Source organism: Fundulus heteroclitus, chromosome 8, assembly GCF_011125445.2.
Source record: "Fundulus heteroclitus isolate FHET01 chromosome 8, MU-UCD_Fhet_4.1, whole genome shotgun sequence".
NCBI classification, from domain to species: domain Eukaryota; kingdom Metazoa; phylum Chordata; class Actinopteri; order Cyprinodontiformes; family Fundulidae; genus Fundulus; species Fundulus heteroclitus.
Genome location: NC_046368.1, coordinates 6,738,892 through 6,753,142, shown reverse-complemented (window position 1 = coordinate 6,753,142; position 14,251 = coordinate 6,738,892). Strand labels below are relative to the sequence as shown.

Genomic DNA, 14,251 nt, shown 5'->3' with positions numbered 1-14,251 from the left:
CAACTTGTTAGCAAGCCATGCTAATACATACTAATGTTTACCTGTTACAATCAAATACATTTTCTTACAAAAATGTGTTACTATGCAGACATTTACAAATCTGTTCAGGTCACAAAGTACAGCTGTTTTAAAACGCCATCAGGCTTAAACAGTAACAATAAATCAAACACAGTTTAGCATGCTAACATATGGCATGCTAGGCTAACATTTCAAATTTATTTCTAAACAAAGAACAAAAGAAAACAAAAATATTGTACTGTTTAAATTGATGTATCCCTGAATCTTTGCATTTGGCTTCCACGAAGCTAGGCTATAAACGTTTTAAGTGATTATTATTATGATAGGGCTAAAGGTTGTTGACTTTCTTAAAGCACTTAGCTTAACTATGGTCGCTAACAAACAAACCCTGTGTTTTGAATTCTTGAATTGGACCTTTGAAAATATACCAAAAGAGAACACAAACAGGCAGAAAGTAAGATTTTAACTCCAATAAAGATCTAATAGTCAAAACCTTGGCATGCAGTAGATTAGCCCTATGTAGCATGTTAACATTTAGCATGCTAATATGCTGTTGTGTCCAAATTACAGCGCAAAATAAAGTTTGGGTTTTTGAAATAATATTTTTCCTAAATTCATTAGTATTTTCCAGTCAGACCAATTTAATCTTTAAAAGCAGTCCTGATTATTATTTTTTTTTTGGACTTTGGCAGTTCTTTTTTTATTTTCAGTCTAAGTTTAGAGTAATTTTTCTGCTTTGAGATAGCAGCATGATATCTTAGAGGCACAATGTGTTCCTATTTATTTAGTTAGATTACAAAGTAAAACAATGCTGATGATGTGTCTGTCACTATATCAAAAGTTATTTTTTTTAGTATGTAATAGTTAACCTGATCACATATCAATCCCACTGGTTTTAAAACTTGTAACTGGAACACAGTGAAACTGGGCTTCATGTCCAGATCCTAGTTTTAACGTTAGCGATAGCTGGAAATCAACGTAAGTAGCTGCTGATACAGATTCCTGGTCTTCTTCAGAGAACCTTCTCATGTTGCAGTGATGCAAATGTTTGAACAGTTTACCTTTTTCTCTGTGGGTTGTATAATAGTTATTTTTTATTTTCCTACAAATAACAGGGACAAAAAGTTCTTCTGACTACCACAGTTTGAAGACCACAACATTGGAACATTAACTGAAGGATGAAAAACATCTTTTGCTGGGCAAAAAAAAAAAAAAAAAAAAAAAAAACAGAAACTGTTGCACTTAATTTAATTACACACTGAACTAAAAGAAACAAAAAACATGAAATTGAAAACAAGACCTTCAGAGAGCCTGGAGAGATATTGATCAAGATTAGAAAAATACCAGAAAGTGTAGCTACTTGGAAGGAAAATATAAAGAAATGATAAGTCCTTAAACTGTATTAGCACTACATGATACAGCCCACACCTTCACTGGAACTTAACAGGTAGTCCTGCTGAAACTTTTATGGAAATTAGATTGAACTTCCCTGTTTGATCATGTGTGTTAAAAAACAACAACTAATAAATGAGTCCCGTGAAAGCGCTATGTTCTGGTAAAGTTACAGAAAGTATTTTGTAGTTCTGGAAAAGGTTCCAGGAACATATCTGTATCAGTAAAGTAACAGGTAAGTTCCTGGAAACAACCTTTATAGCAGGGGTGTCAAACATACGGCCCGCGGAACAATTTAGTCCGGCCCGGTGGCTAAATGCATTATCATCATAAAAAAAAAAAAAAAAAAATGTGGCAATAAGAATTGTTGTCTTAATGCCAAAAAGAGCTTATCTGATTTGACTTTCACAAGTGGAGCAGTACGGCTTTTGCCATAGTGCTCCGCTTGATTTATGAATGTTAACTTTACCATGTTTTATTATGATTCATGCAGGGAATATCTCAAATTATATGGACACTACAATAGGAAAGTAGGAGAGGAACGGAAGAACAAGGAAAAAAAAGAAAAGGTGAAAGAAAGAGGAGATAATAGGAAGAGAATGATAAAACAATTATTGAAAAAAACATGTACTTCGTTTAATTGAAAATCTGTAGTTCCTATATTGTCCATGAGGGGCGCTGTGTTTTAATCACCAGATGGTAGCACTGAGCTTCAAATGTGGAAAATTGATTTTAAATAATTTCTTAATTTTTATCTGTTTGATGTATTTTGTCATGCAGGACAGTGTTTTTAAGTTCCAAAAAATGTGAATAAATGTTTTTCAACATTGTACAATCACTGTAATCAGTTCTTATGCATAATGCACTTAAGTAAATGTTTAACCGAGTAAAAGTATTGTTGAAATTGCACATACTTTTCTTAAAAACGCTGAGGATATTCATAATATATTGTGTGAAAGTGAAATTCATTTAACATAAAAATCAACAACAAGTCCACTTTTATTAGTTCTATTTAATCTTGCAATGAGTTTACTCGTGTAGCCCTCTTGAGATCAGATTAAGCTGAATGCGGCCCCTTAACCAAAATGAGTTTGACACCCCTGCTTTATAGGTTTAGGAAAAGACATGTCGGAGTTAAAGAAAATACCCGATAGTTCCCCGGAAACGCCTGATAAGCTCCAGGAAAGTTCCAGTCCAATAACTGGTAATTCCCAGGAAAGTAACTAGATGGTGCTTACCGAAAGTCTCAGGAAAGCACATAGCAAGTTCCAGCTCAGAATAGTGAGTTTAGGGAAAGGTTAATCTGTATTATGTAGTGCTACCCAAACTTTTGCATGATACTGGAAGTGAATGAGAGCGCATCCCCTCTGTCAAATACATTATGTAGGAATGCCCGGCAGTCAAATCTGCATTATGATACTAGAGGTACCAGCAGAATCATCTCTGAACAGCATTTCCTCAGGGATCCAGCCACTGAGGATGCTGCAACTAAAACAAAGAACATCAAGCAAAAGAAAACGATAAGAAAAAAAAAATGAAGTATTCACGTCCAGCAAAGTGAACAATTATGAACGAGGAAGAAGCAGTAGCAGTTTAGTGTTTTTTTGTTTTGTTTTTCTTTTTTGTCAGCACAGCGTTTCTGAAACCACACACACACAAACTCCAACCACTTCTATTAATAGTAGAACAATGCGGTTTACAGTGATTTGGCGAACTGATGGTGACGCAGAAAATCAGGACGAGAGAGAGAGGCACAGAGCAAGATCCAGCATGTTGCTGCTTGTAGTCTTTTAAAAGATATCTCCATGTTGTCAGACGGAAATATAGGTGCCTCCTCACTGGAAAAGGGCAAAAAAACATGTAACTCTTAGTTAATATCTTACAGAAAAAACACAAATTGTAAAACATTAAGTGAAACGTACACACATTTTCCCAACTGCCTGACCCCAGGGACTCATATCTCACAATCTGACTTGTAGTTCACATTATTGGCTTATCTTAGATTTTATTGGTGCAATTTGTTGCTTTTAAATTAGTGGCTGCTGCAATTTTATTTAAAGAATTGTTGCAAACTTATAAAAGTATTAACTCCATGACAAAATAATAACAGCTTTTGCAAATTTGTGTGCGCTGTCGCCCCCTAGTGGCATTTGTTTCTTCTTCTTACTCATTAATTCTTATTTATAAGACATTTATCTGCTTTTTTTTTTACACAGCTGATTACTTTGGGGTTTTTAGTTGTTGATGTTAATTTTCTGAACTGCAGGGTTATTGTTTTAAAACGAAGAAACTTCTTAGTTTCTTTGTTGTATCTCAAAACTATAAACTAATTTACTCAGATCAATGTGGAGTTGGTTGCAAATCAATTGTCGTGTTTTTCCATCACTTTTAAAGCTTTAATTAGATTTTTTTTAATTGAAAGATCATGTATGTTGCAGATTATTAGCTTGTTCATGCTGTGCAGTGACAGATTTCTTCCTGGGCCATAACAGCTGCTAAAGTAACAAAGGTTACCCTCAAACCCATCACATCCACAGCCCATACTGGCTCACTTTAAATTGAAGTAAAATGGGGCGAAAATGGGGGAATATAATCACGATGAGCTTTAAATTTACAACTAAACCCAAGATTAATGAGACATGGAAGAACAGTAATTTATAGGTAACCCCAGTATACAGGAATGCGTGAGGGGGGGGGGACTGAGGTTCCTCTTTGCATCCATGTTCCAGTTGTTGGTTTCTACCGCGGTTTGCCTGAGCCTCTGAGATCAGATTAACTCGGACGTCTGCAGGCTTCCCACAGAGCTGGACTGCTTAATAAGGGCTGAAAACCAGCGTCATACGAGCCTGAATGAGGATTTGAGGGTTATGTAAGAGAAAGCGTTGCAGAAAAAAAAAAAAAAAAAAAAAGGGGGAATCCACAGAAAGGTTTCGTTTAGGCTGGATGCGGACGGAGAGTATGAGAGAAAAGGTCTGAGCTGAGTCACACAGGGGCGGATGTCACAGGACGATGATGACAGCGGGACTTTCTGCCCCCCCCCTAAAGCCACCCTCATCAAAGGAGATAGTCTTTTAATGATACGACAAACTGCATGAGGGTGATAAGCAGGAAGACGTCGTCATTAACAGTGACATCTGATGGCTGAGGGGCCGCTGACTAATCATGAGTCACCGGGTGTAATCTACGTGTTTCTAATTTTTGTCCAGGGAAAACCGAGTCCCCCGCAGAAGACCCTCAGCGTCTCCACGTTCAGAGAAGAAGAACAAACACAAGTGAATGGAAGTGGTGGTAGATGTGATTTGATGCTTACATTTTTACGGACACTGCAACACAAACGAGTGATCAGCTCCAGCTGGGTCGCCTGGGTGAGTCTGTGTGAGGCTGAAAATGTATCAAGGCCACATTTCGTGAAGAGATAAACCAACTTTGGAATGTAGTTGAAAATGTTGGCTGGTTTTAAAAAGGCGGCCGCAAAGCCTAAAACAACAAATAAAAAGGGAAACCGAAGCGTTTATATCCCCTGACAAATATATGGAAGTACTATTCTTTAAAAGTGGGCAATCAGGTTTCTTCTCGCCTTATATGACAATAAATAAACAAAAATATTGTTATTTCTATTACTATTATGAGTGACACGCAGCTTTCTATCTAAATAAAGAATTCTGTTTTTTAGAAAAGAGTTATAATGTTCTCTGTAATCCCATCCAAGCTAAAACTGGAAAAGTTTTGTCTCGTTTAAATCCAGCCAGAACAAAATGTTTTTTGTCTTTTTTATGCACATTTTTATAAAAATGTGGCATTATTTAAAGAAGCTCATTGCATTTGTGTAAAATCTGTCTTAAAACATCTGAATAAAGGAGCAATCCCAATCAAGATAACTTTTTGGTTCGAGGAGCAAAAACTCTTACTCTGTGAAACATAACTTTAAAAAAGATAAATAAATCGCATGCAACATTTTTCACATTAACTGGTGGGTATTAGGCAAAATTTCAAAGATGAAAGATAATGGCTACTACAAATAAACTTGTAATTACATAATATATATATATATATATATATATATATATATATATATATATATATATATATATATATATATATATATATATATATATATATTTTTTTTTTTTTTTTTTTTTTTAAGAAATAAAGAAAAATAAGTGGAGGAAATTTATTTAAATTGATATATAAAAAAATCGAATCTCCTGGCATTCTGCATTTCTAAAACTAATACCTGCACAACGATGCAAACTGTTTGCAAATAAAAGCTTGGAACCCCATTATTCACAAATTCTTACTCTTCTCTAGAAATACACACCAATAGTTAAAAAATAATACAATAAAAAAGCCCAACTTTTATGTATTTATTTATTTATTGCAGATTACTGCTTAAATGATAATTACGTTGGGCTTGAATGTTTAATTCAGTCCAGAATTTACTCACCAAAATGTCCTTCTTGGTCCTTCAAAGATCAACTTATCCTGCATTATTATGCAAGTCTAGAAAGGTCTGAGTATTTTTTTTAAAGACCAGGTTTTGCCATTTGTTTAGATTTTTTTTGTGTGTCAATCCTGACCAGATCTGTAATTTTGAAAAGTGTATTTAAAAAACTGTATCAGATTATATCGTAGCCACAGACTGAATAAACTCCAGAGCTTTTTATGTTTTTGTCCAACACAAAGCCACAGATTAACGTCTGCGTTCGATCCAGAGACAAATGTTTTTCTGTTTTTTGTTATTTCAGTTTGTGAAGACCCATCATGACACCCCGTCGTAAATTTGCCTGCAGAGTTTACCAAAAGTATTCATACCCTTCCAGGTTTTTACCCGTTTGGATTTTGTGTGAAAGACTAACTCAAAGTCGTGCACCATTGTGAAGTGGAAGGAAACATTACACATCTTTACAGCAACCAGGCTCATAAAACACCATGAAACCCAGCAGACAGGTTGGGAATAAAGTTCTGGTTCAGGTCTGGTTCTACAACAACGTCTCAAGCTCTGACAATCTGCCGGGACTACCAAGATATGAAGGTCCACCTAAACCCACAGGAGAGCATTCATGAGAGAAGCAAGCAAAAGGCCTATGAGGACTCTGGAGGAGCTGTAGAGCTATAGAGGACTGTCTCAGAAAATTAGAATACTGTGATAAAGTTCTTTATTTTGTGTAATGCAATTAAAAAACATGAAATGTCATACATTCTGTATTCATTACAAATCAACTGAAATATGGCAAGCCTTTTATTGTTTTAATATCGCTGATTATGGCTTACAGCTGAAGAAAACTCAAATATCCTATCTCAAAATATTAGAATATCGTGAAAAAGTATACTAGTAGGCTATTCAACTAATCACTTGAATCGTCTAATTAACTGGAAACACTGCAGGGTTTCCTGAGCCTTGAAAAACACTCAGCTTGGTTCAGTAAACTAAATCACAAGTATGGTAGTGGTTAAGAGACGACATCAGATTCTCACAGTAACTGGTGTACTGACCATGGCATTACTGTCCTTGATTGGCCTGCCAATTCCCCTGACCTGAACCCCATAGAGAATTTGTGGGCTATTGTGAAGAAGAAGCTGAAAGACACCAGAGCCAACAATGCAAATGAGCTAAATGCCGCTATTGAAGCATCCTGGGCATCCATAACACCTCAGCAATGCCACAGGCTGATTGCCTCCATGCCACGCCGCATTGATGCACTAATCTGTGCAAAAGGATTCCCAACCAAGTACTGAGTGCATTAATGGACATTTTCAAATGTTTGATTTTGTTTTGCTGTTATAATTTTTTTTTTTTACTTGGTCTGAGGAAATATTCTAATATTTTGAGATAGGATTTTTGAGTTTTCTTCAGCTGTACGCCATAATCAGCGATATTAAAACAATAAAAGGCTTGCGATATTTCAGTTGATTTGTGATGAATCCAGAATGTATGACATTTCATGTTTTTTTAATTGCATTACAGAAAAATAAAGAACTTTATCACAATATTCTAATTTTCTGAGACAGTCCTGTACAGCTCAGGTGGGAGAAGCTGTCAAAGAACTATCAGTTATCGGACCTAGGAGGTCTTTTTTTGCAGTTTCCTGTAAGTCATGTAGGAGACGCACCCTGAACACACCAACAAAGGGAAACAAGGTGGTGGCAGCGTCATGCTGTGGGGATGCTGCTCCTCAGGAGGGACATGATTATGTCCTTGGTTATGCAAAGGTGGGTGGAGCTAAATCTAGGACAATCCTGGAATAAAACCCGTTAGATGGTGCAGAAGATCTGAGACCAGGGTGGAGGTTCACCTCCAAGCCAGACCACCAGCCTGAGACACAAATGGGACGGTTCAGATCAAAGCATCTTCATGTGCTGGAGTTTGACTCGAGTCCAAACGATTATCTGTGGCAGGACTAGAGGCTGATGTCACAGATGTTCTCCATTCAGTCTGGCTGAGCTTGAGGGATTTTACAAAGAGGTGTTGGCAAATCTCCAGGCTCTAAATGTGCTAAAGCAGTGAGAGACCTGGCCCCAAAAGACCAGCAGCCGTAACGTAAAATGGAAAGATGTTCCACAAACTACTGACTGAGGGGCACTTAAAGAGTTTTCATATAAACAAACAATTAAAACCTTTTTCTTTCTTCCACATCCCAAATATTCACCTCTTAGTGATGATCCATCACATAAAATCCCAACAAAATGCGACAAATGTGTAAAGATCCAAGGGGTATGAATGCTTTTGCAAGGCAAAATTATTATAATAAAGCCATTAGAGATTGAAAAACAATCTAATAATATTGAATTATAAATGAGTCTCAATTTAACTTCTCCCATCAAGTACGAGTGATAAGACCGTCTGCAGCGTTGGATTTGGCAAAAAGGCTTAACCTATCACAGATACGCCGTTTGTCATCGATTAAAGCCTTGGTGAGATTTTGCATTTAGAATTGTGAATAAAAACGTTTCATACCAAATAAACGTCCAGCTCGGAGTCTGACTGGCTTCTGCTGAGGGACGGCAGCGGGTCATCCAGAGCCAAAGTTGAACTGGAGTCCCGCCGATCTTCACTATGAGAGAAAAAAAATCAAACAAACTGATAATCTAGTTTTATTTAATTTTTTTATTTTTTTTTGCTATTCCTCTTGAAAACAACTGGATGTGAAGGTGCAGCGTTAACACACGAGAGCGACACAAACCACGTACCTGTTCTCAGCGTCCTCTTCATCGTTTTGGATGGACTCGGTAAGAGCAGATTTGGGAAGAAGATCTGGTTGTTTGGAGGAACTGTAAACTGTTGAGACGCCAAACCGTGAATCAGAAAGGAGGAAAAGTAGAATATTTTTTAAAATAGTCGTAATGCTCTATTTACAGTTTCCATCCAGGTTATCCATGCTTTGGGCCCTCTTCTCCTCCTTCTTCTCCCTCTGCGTGGACAGAAACTCCTGAGAAGATGCCTTTCCTGCATGGAGGGAACTCCTTTTCCTTTTTGAAGATGCTCCTCTTAAAGCTAATATATAAAATATAAAGGAAGCACGCATGTAATACAAACCGGCTCCTGATGCAAGGCAGAGAAAGGAGGAGTTTTCCCAAAAGCCAAAACTTACGATGAAGCTTTCTGAATACGGTTGTGCTCATGAATTTTAAAAACCTATCTGCGTAGAAACATGGCCTGTGGACTGACACCGTGTCCTGAAATGGAAAAGAAAAAGTCAGGAAGAACTCTTCGCTCAGCGGACAAAACAGATGCACAGTTTTGAAGACGCACCCCGTCGTGTACAAGAGCCTTCCAGGAGTGTTCCACCTTCTTAATGAACCTGAGAAGAACAGAAAAAAAAAAACTCGTCAAAGACTATTAGGGGCTTGATGCACGTTCGTTTTCATCCATTTATCCTTTTCAAATGAGACGTGTGTCCCAGAACACAGTGTGCACCAATAAAGTAGTTTGATCAAATTTAAACGACTCTTAAACATCAAATCGCCTAAATCAAATCTTAGTCTTACTTTCTCACTAAGCCTAAGAACGTAGAGAACATGGACCCGGTTCTGAAGTCCTCACTAAGACTAAGAACGTAGAGAACATGGACCCGGTTCTGAAGTCCTTCCACTAAGACTAAGAACGTAGAGAACATGGACCCGGTTATGAAGTCCTTCCACTAAGACTAAGAACGTAGAGAACATGGACCCGGTTCTGAAGTCCTCATTAAGACTAAGAACATAGAGAACATGGACCCGGTTCTGAAGTCCTTCCACTAAGACTAAGAACGTAGAGAACATGGACCCGGTTCTGAAGTCCTCACTAAGACTAAGAACGTAGAGAACATGGACCCGGTTCTGAAGTCCTCACTAAGACTAAGAACGTAGAGAACATGGACCCGGTTCTGAAGTCCTCACTAAGACTAAGAACGTAGAGAACATGGACCCGGTTCTGAAGTCCTCACTAAGACTAAGAACGTAGAGAACATGGACCCGGTTCTGAAGTCCTTCCACTAAGACTAAGAACGTAGAGAACATGGACCCGGTTCTGAAGTCCTCACTAAGACTAAGAACGTAGAGAACATGGACCCGGTTCTGAAGTCCTTCCACTAAGACTAAGAACGTAGAGAACATGGACCCGGTTCTGAAGTCCTTCCACTAAGACTAAGAACGTAGAGAACATGGACCCGGTTCTGAAGTCCTTCCACTAAGACTAAGAACGTAGAGAACATGGACCCGGTTCTGAAGTCCTCACTAAGACTAAGAACGTAGAGAACATGGACCCGGTTCTGAAGTCCTCACTAAGACTAAGAACGTAGAGAACATGGACCCGGTTCTGAAGTCCTCACTAAGACTAAGAACGTAGAGAACATGGACCCGGTTCTGAAGTCCTCACTAAGACTAAGAACGTAGAGAACATGGACCCGGTTCTGAAGTCCTTCCACTAAGACTAAGAACGTAGAGAACATGGACCCGGTTCTGAAGTCCTCACTAAGACTAAGAACGTAGAGAACATGGACCCGGTTCTGAAGTCCTTCCACTAAGACTAAGAACGTAGAGAACATGGACCCGGTTCTGAAGTCCTTCCACTAAGACTAAGAACGTAGAGAACATGGACCCGGTTCTGAAGTCCTCACCAAGACTAAGAACTTAGAGAACATGGACCCGGTTCTGAAGTCCTTCCACTAAGACTAAGAACATAGAGAACATGGACCCGGTTCTGAAGTCCTTCCACTAAGACTAAGAACGTAGAGAACATGGACCCGGTTCTGAAGTCCTTCCACTAAGACTAAGAACGTAGAGAACATGGACCCGGTTCTGAAGTCCTTCCATGGCTCCCTGGATCTCAGAGAATAGACTTTAAAATCCTTCTGTTAGTCTATAAATCCCTGAATTAGAACCTAAATCCATCACAGACTTGTTATCAGGGCATCAACCCTCCAGACCACTCAGGTCTTCTGGCTCCAGCCTGCTCTGCAGAACCAGAACCAGAACCAGAACCAGACATGGAGAAGCAGCATTTAGTTCCTATGCTCCACTTATCTGGAACAAACTTCCAGAAAACTGGAAAAGTGCTGAAAGCCTGAGTTCCTTTAAATCAAGATTAAAAACACATTTGTTCAGGATTACCTTTGACTGTTCTAGTTAAACTGTTTTACTGTTTTTGATGTTCTTTTTTTTGTTTCTACATTTCTACATTTATTTTCCTATATTTTAATCATATAGAGCACTTTGCATTGTCTCTGTACTGAATTGTGCTATATAAATAAATTTGCCTTGCCTAAAGAGTCGCTTTAAGTGACAGCAAGAAAGTTTGACGGTGGGAAAGGAAAGTGTAAATAAGAGGCTAAAGAAATGTGCACACCAGCCTGCATGTTAGCACATTTGAGAAATGTTGCTTATGCATGACCAAACTTGGGATGATGGTTTCTCAAAATATTTGATTTTATGATCGCATAAGAGTTGGAACCAGTAGTTTAGATAATTAGGCACAGACTGTGTGGCATGGTGGTGGCAGTATCATGCTGCAGGAATGTTAGCCACCTCCCTTCATGGTCTGTTACAAAAAAAAAGTTCTGCAGAACAATTTCTGCTTCAGTATTTTATGATACCAGGAGGATTATGTGTAACCCTTGAATATTTTTGCTGTTGGGAGTCTTTCATGAATCTTTACTTAGTAAGAAGTTTTTAAATGAAGGCCTGTTATGAGTTTGACCGGCTGTCTGCACTGCAAAAACAGAACTAAAAGTGAGTGAAATTTTCTTGAAATCATTGTAATTTTCCTTGATTAGAGCAGGTAAATAAGACTATTTGCCAATGGAATAAAACTTTTGCACTTAAAATAGGAACAATTCATCTCCATCGTCTTATTTCAAGTGCTGGATGTATAATTATGTTATTTTAGAGATGAATTGTTTCCATTTTAGGTGCAAAAATCTCATTCTATTGGCAAATAGTCTTATCTACCTGCTCAAATCAAGGAAAAATACACTAATTTCAAGAAATTTTTACTTATTTTTAGGTCCCTTTTTGCATCGTGCTCCCTCGCTCTCCTCCTGCACCTCCTAATTATCATAATCTGCTTCACCTGTGATCCTCTGGCATCAGCTCGTTAAGTTTGCTACCTACTCCTGCTGTTAACCTGCCTTTTTTAAACTGGACTCTCACAGGCCTCATGTCTGTGTAGAGCGCTAGCGCTCCTCCTCGCCAGACTTCCGACCAGGTTCTTTTCTTTTTCGATTTCCCAGAGCCATCGCTGCGCACCTGCACAGATCAGCCTCTGTACGTTTGCCCAGAGTTGCCTGTGTGCTTCTGCCCAGAACCATCAGCATATTGCCAGCTTCAGAGCTGGCAATATGCTGATAAATATTTTAATATTGGGTTCTCTGTTTGCTAAGGCATTACAAGACCATAAGTTATCTCATTTTACACATTGGAAAAATTGTAACATCACAGCTACAGTGTTATTGGAAAATACACTAAATATGTTCCAAAAGCATCCAGTTGTTCTGTATATTATGTTTTTGTGTAATACCTGTACGACTGAAGGATATCAATGATTCCTAAAAAGATGAGCAGGTTCTCATCTTTGTGTTTTGCAGGAATTCCACCCAGTCTGCAAAGAGAAATTATTATTATTCAGAATCATTTGCGTATTAAAATCATTTTTAAAAAATACATTTAATTGCAACATCAGCTGGATTAGAGCAGGGGTCACCAACATTGTGTCCGCCAATGTTGGTGACCCATGGGGGGGGGGGGGGGGGGGCGACAGGGTAGTCCCCCCCCCCCCCCCCCGAGGACGACATGTGGAGCCCACGACGCTGTTCTAAAAACAGCATAACCCAAAAGTGAGCTGCATCTAAATCTTTATTTTATTCTGTTACTCTTCCTGTTTATTCACAGTTGCATTTATAAAGATTTAAAAAGAATAATATCTATAGTAAAGTAGGAAAAATACATTTATTTTACATAAAGTTAAGGTGAACTCTGACTCTTCCAGTTCAAAGGTCAGTACTGGGAGCTCTCAGTTTCAAAAAGGTTGGTGACCCCTAGATTAGACAATAATGGTTGCATCAAATCCACACTTTTGTCATCCAAAGAAATTCTGAATGTTTTATTTATTTATTTATTTATTTTGCTCACGTGTCATCATCTGCCACCGGTTCTGGGTCCTTCACATTCCCCTGGATGGACTCGAGGGCGGTGGAGTAAAGTACTTTCTGTCCTCTTCTGCTGTCACATCTGTTTCCTCTGCTCAGTGGCTTCCTGTCCAACACGTGAATCCCCAACAGAAGACTGTAGTCCATGATCTTGAAGCTCTCAAGTACCTGATGAGCCAGAAGTTAAGCTTAAGTTGGCACATTAAATATGGAACTTAGACTAAACTTAAATTTCCGTTGCCCTTTTTGAAAATTTGGTTCAAATTCGTTGCGAGTTGGAAGTATATCCAGTCTGGAGCATAAGGGGGAATTCTCCCGTCAAACTCTCCAATCATTAATCTTAACAGCAAATGTCGGCCATCTAAGATCTAAAAGATTTTAACAGTTACGTTTTTAAATGTTTTTTCTTGTTTCCACTAGTGTACAAGACGTCCGTGTACATTCTCGATGTTTTCTATTTTCCTGTTTACTGAAAACGACAGACTTTTGTTTTGTTACACATAACAAAATTAGTCTGACTCAGATCACATAAAACTTTAAAAACACACTTCTGACGGATTTAGCCAATCAGATCCAGAATTGGCAGCCCCAGCATGTATGATTACCTTTCTACCATGGATGATATGTGACTGAGAAAGAAAAAAAATATTATATTATAAAAAAGAGACTGGGTATAAAACTACAAACTATGTAGAACCTGGTCAAACTGTTGGAAAGGTTTAAGTCGTTTTAAACTGTGGGAAAAATATCTCTTGATCTAACCTTAAATTGAGTGTTTGCTTGACTTCTGACTATCTGTTAGCTTGATTCTGATCGTGGATTCAATTATGGCTGTAATACTATAATTATAATAATATTTGTACGATATATACAAAGTCAAAACTTTATAGTTAAAATGGACAATGTCCACATTGTACTCTGAAATCTCTCTATCAGTGCATGATATTTGGTTTATAGGATCTCAATGGCTTATGCAAACAGTAGTCAACAGGGTTGCCAAACCGGCCTGACAGTTTCCAGCCCAAACACAATGTAAAAAAAAAAAACTGTCCAAATCTCAACCTCTCTTGAAATCACATTAAAAGTGAATAACTACTGAACGCATAATGAAGAACACGCTGTTATAACTAAGGCAAAGAAAAATAGGTTGCACATACATGCTCCCCATAAAATGTGCACCCAGGAAGCCAAATAGCTAACCTACACACAATGATCACTTT

The 14,251-nt window shown here is 38.1% G+C and overlaps 1 protein-coding gene across 2 annotated transcripts in view; it reads right to left on the bottom strand.

The window, feature by feature from the left end:
* Window positions 1-3,024: 3,024 nt before the first annotated feature.
* Window positions 3,025-14,251, bottom strand: part of pip5k1ba (phosphatidylinositol-4-phosphate 5-kinase, type I, beta a) — a 38,040-nt gene continuing 26,813 nt past the window's right edge. Inside the window, exons 7-15 of one of the 2 annotated variants that reach the window (XM_036140015.1) lie at window positions 13,015-13,199; window positions 12,404-12,484; window positions 9,161-9,209; window positions 9,000-9,084; window positions 8,765-8,902; window positions 8,599-8,686; window positions 8,366-8,462; window positions 4,721-4,791; window positions 3,025-3,248 (exon numbers count right to left, since the gene is read on the bottom strand). In XM_036140015.1, the coding sequence (XP_035995908.1) occupies window positions 4,753-4,791; window positions 8,366-8,462; window positions 8,599-8,686; window positions 8,765-8,902; window positions 9,000-9,084; window positions 9,161-9,209; window positions 12,404-12,484; window positions 13,015-13,199 (762 nt within the window). In that variant the 3' untranslated portion in view covers window positions 3,025-3,248; window positions 4,721-4,752. The remainder of the gene's footprint in view (window positions 3,249-4,720; window positions 4,792-8,365; window positions 8,463-8,598; window positions 8,687-8,764; window positions 8,903-8,999; window positions 9,085-9,160; window positions 9,210-12,403; window positions 12,485-13,014; window positions 13,200-14,251) is intronic. The other variant, XM_036140016.1, reaches the window with a different exon arrangement.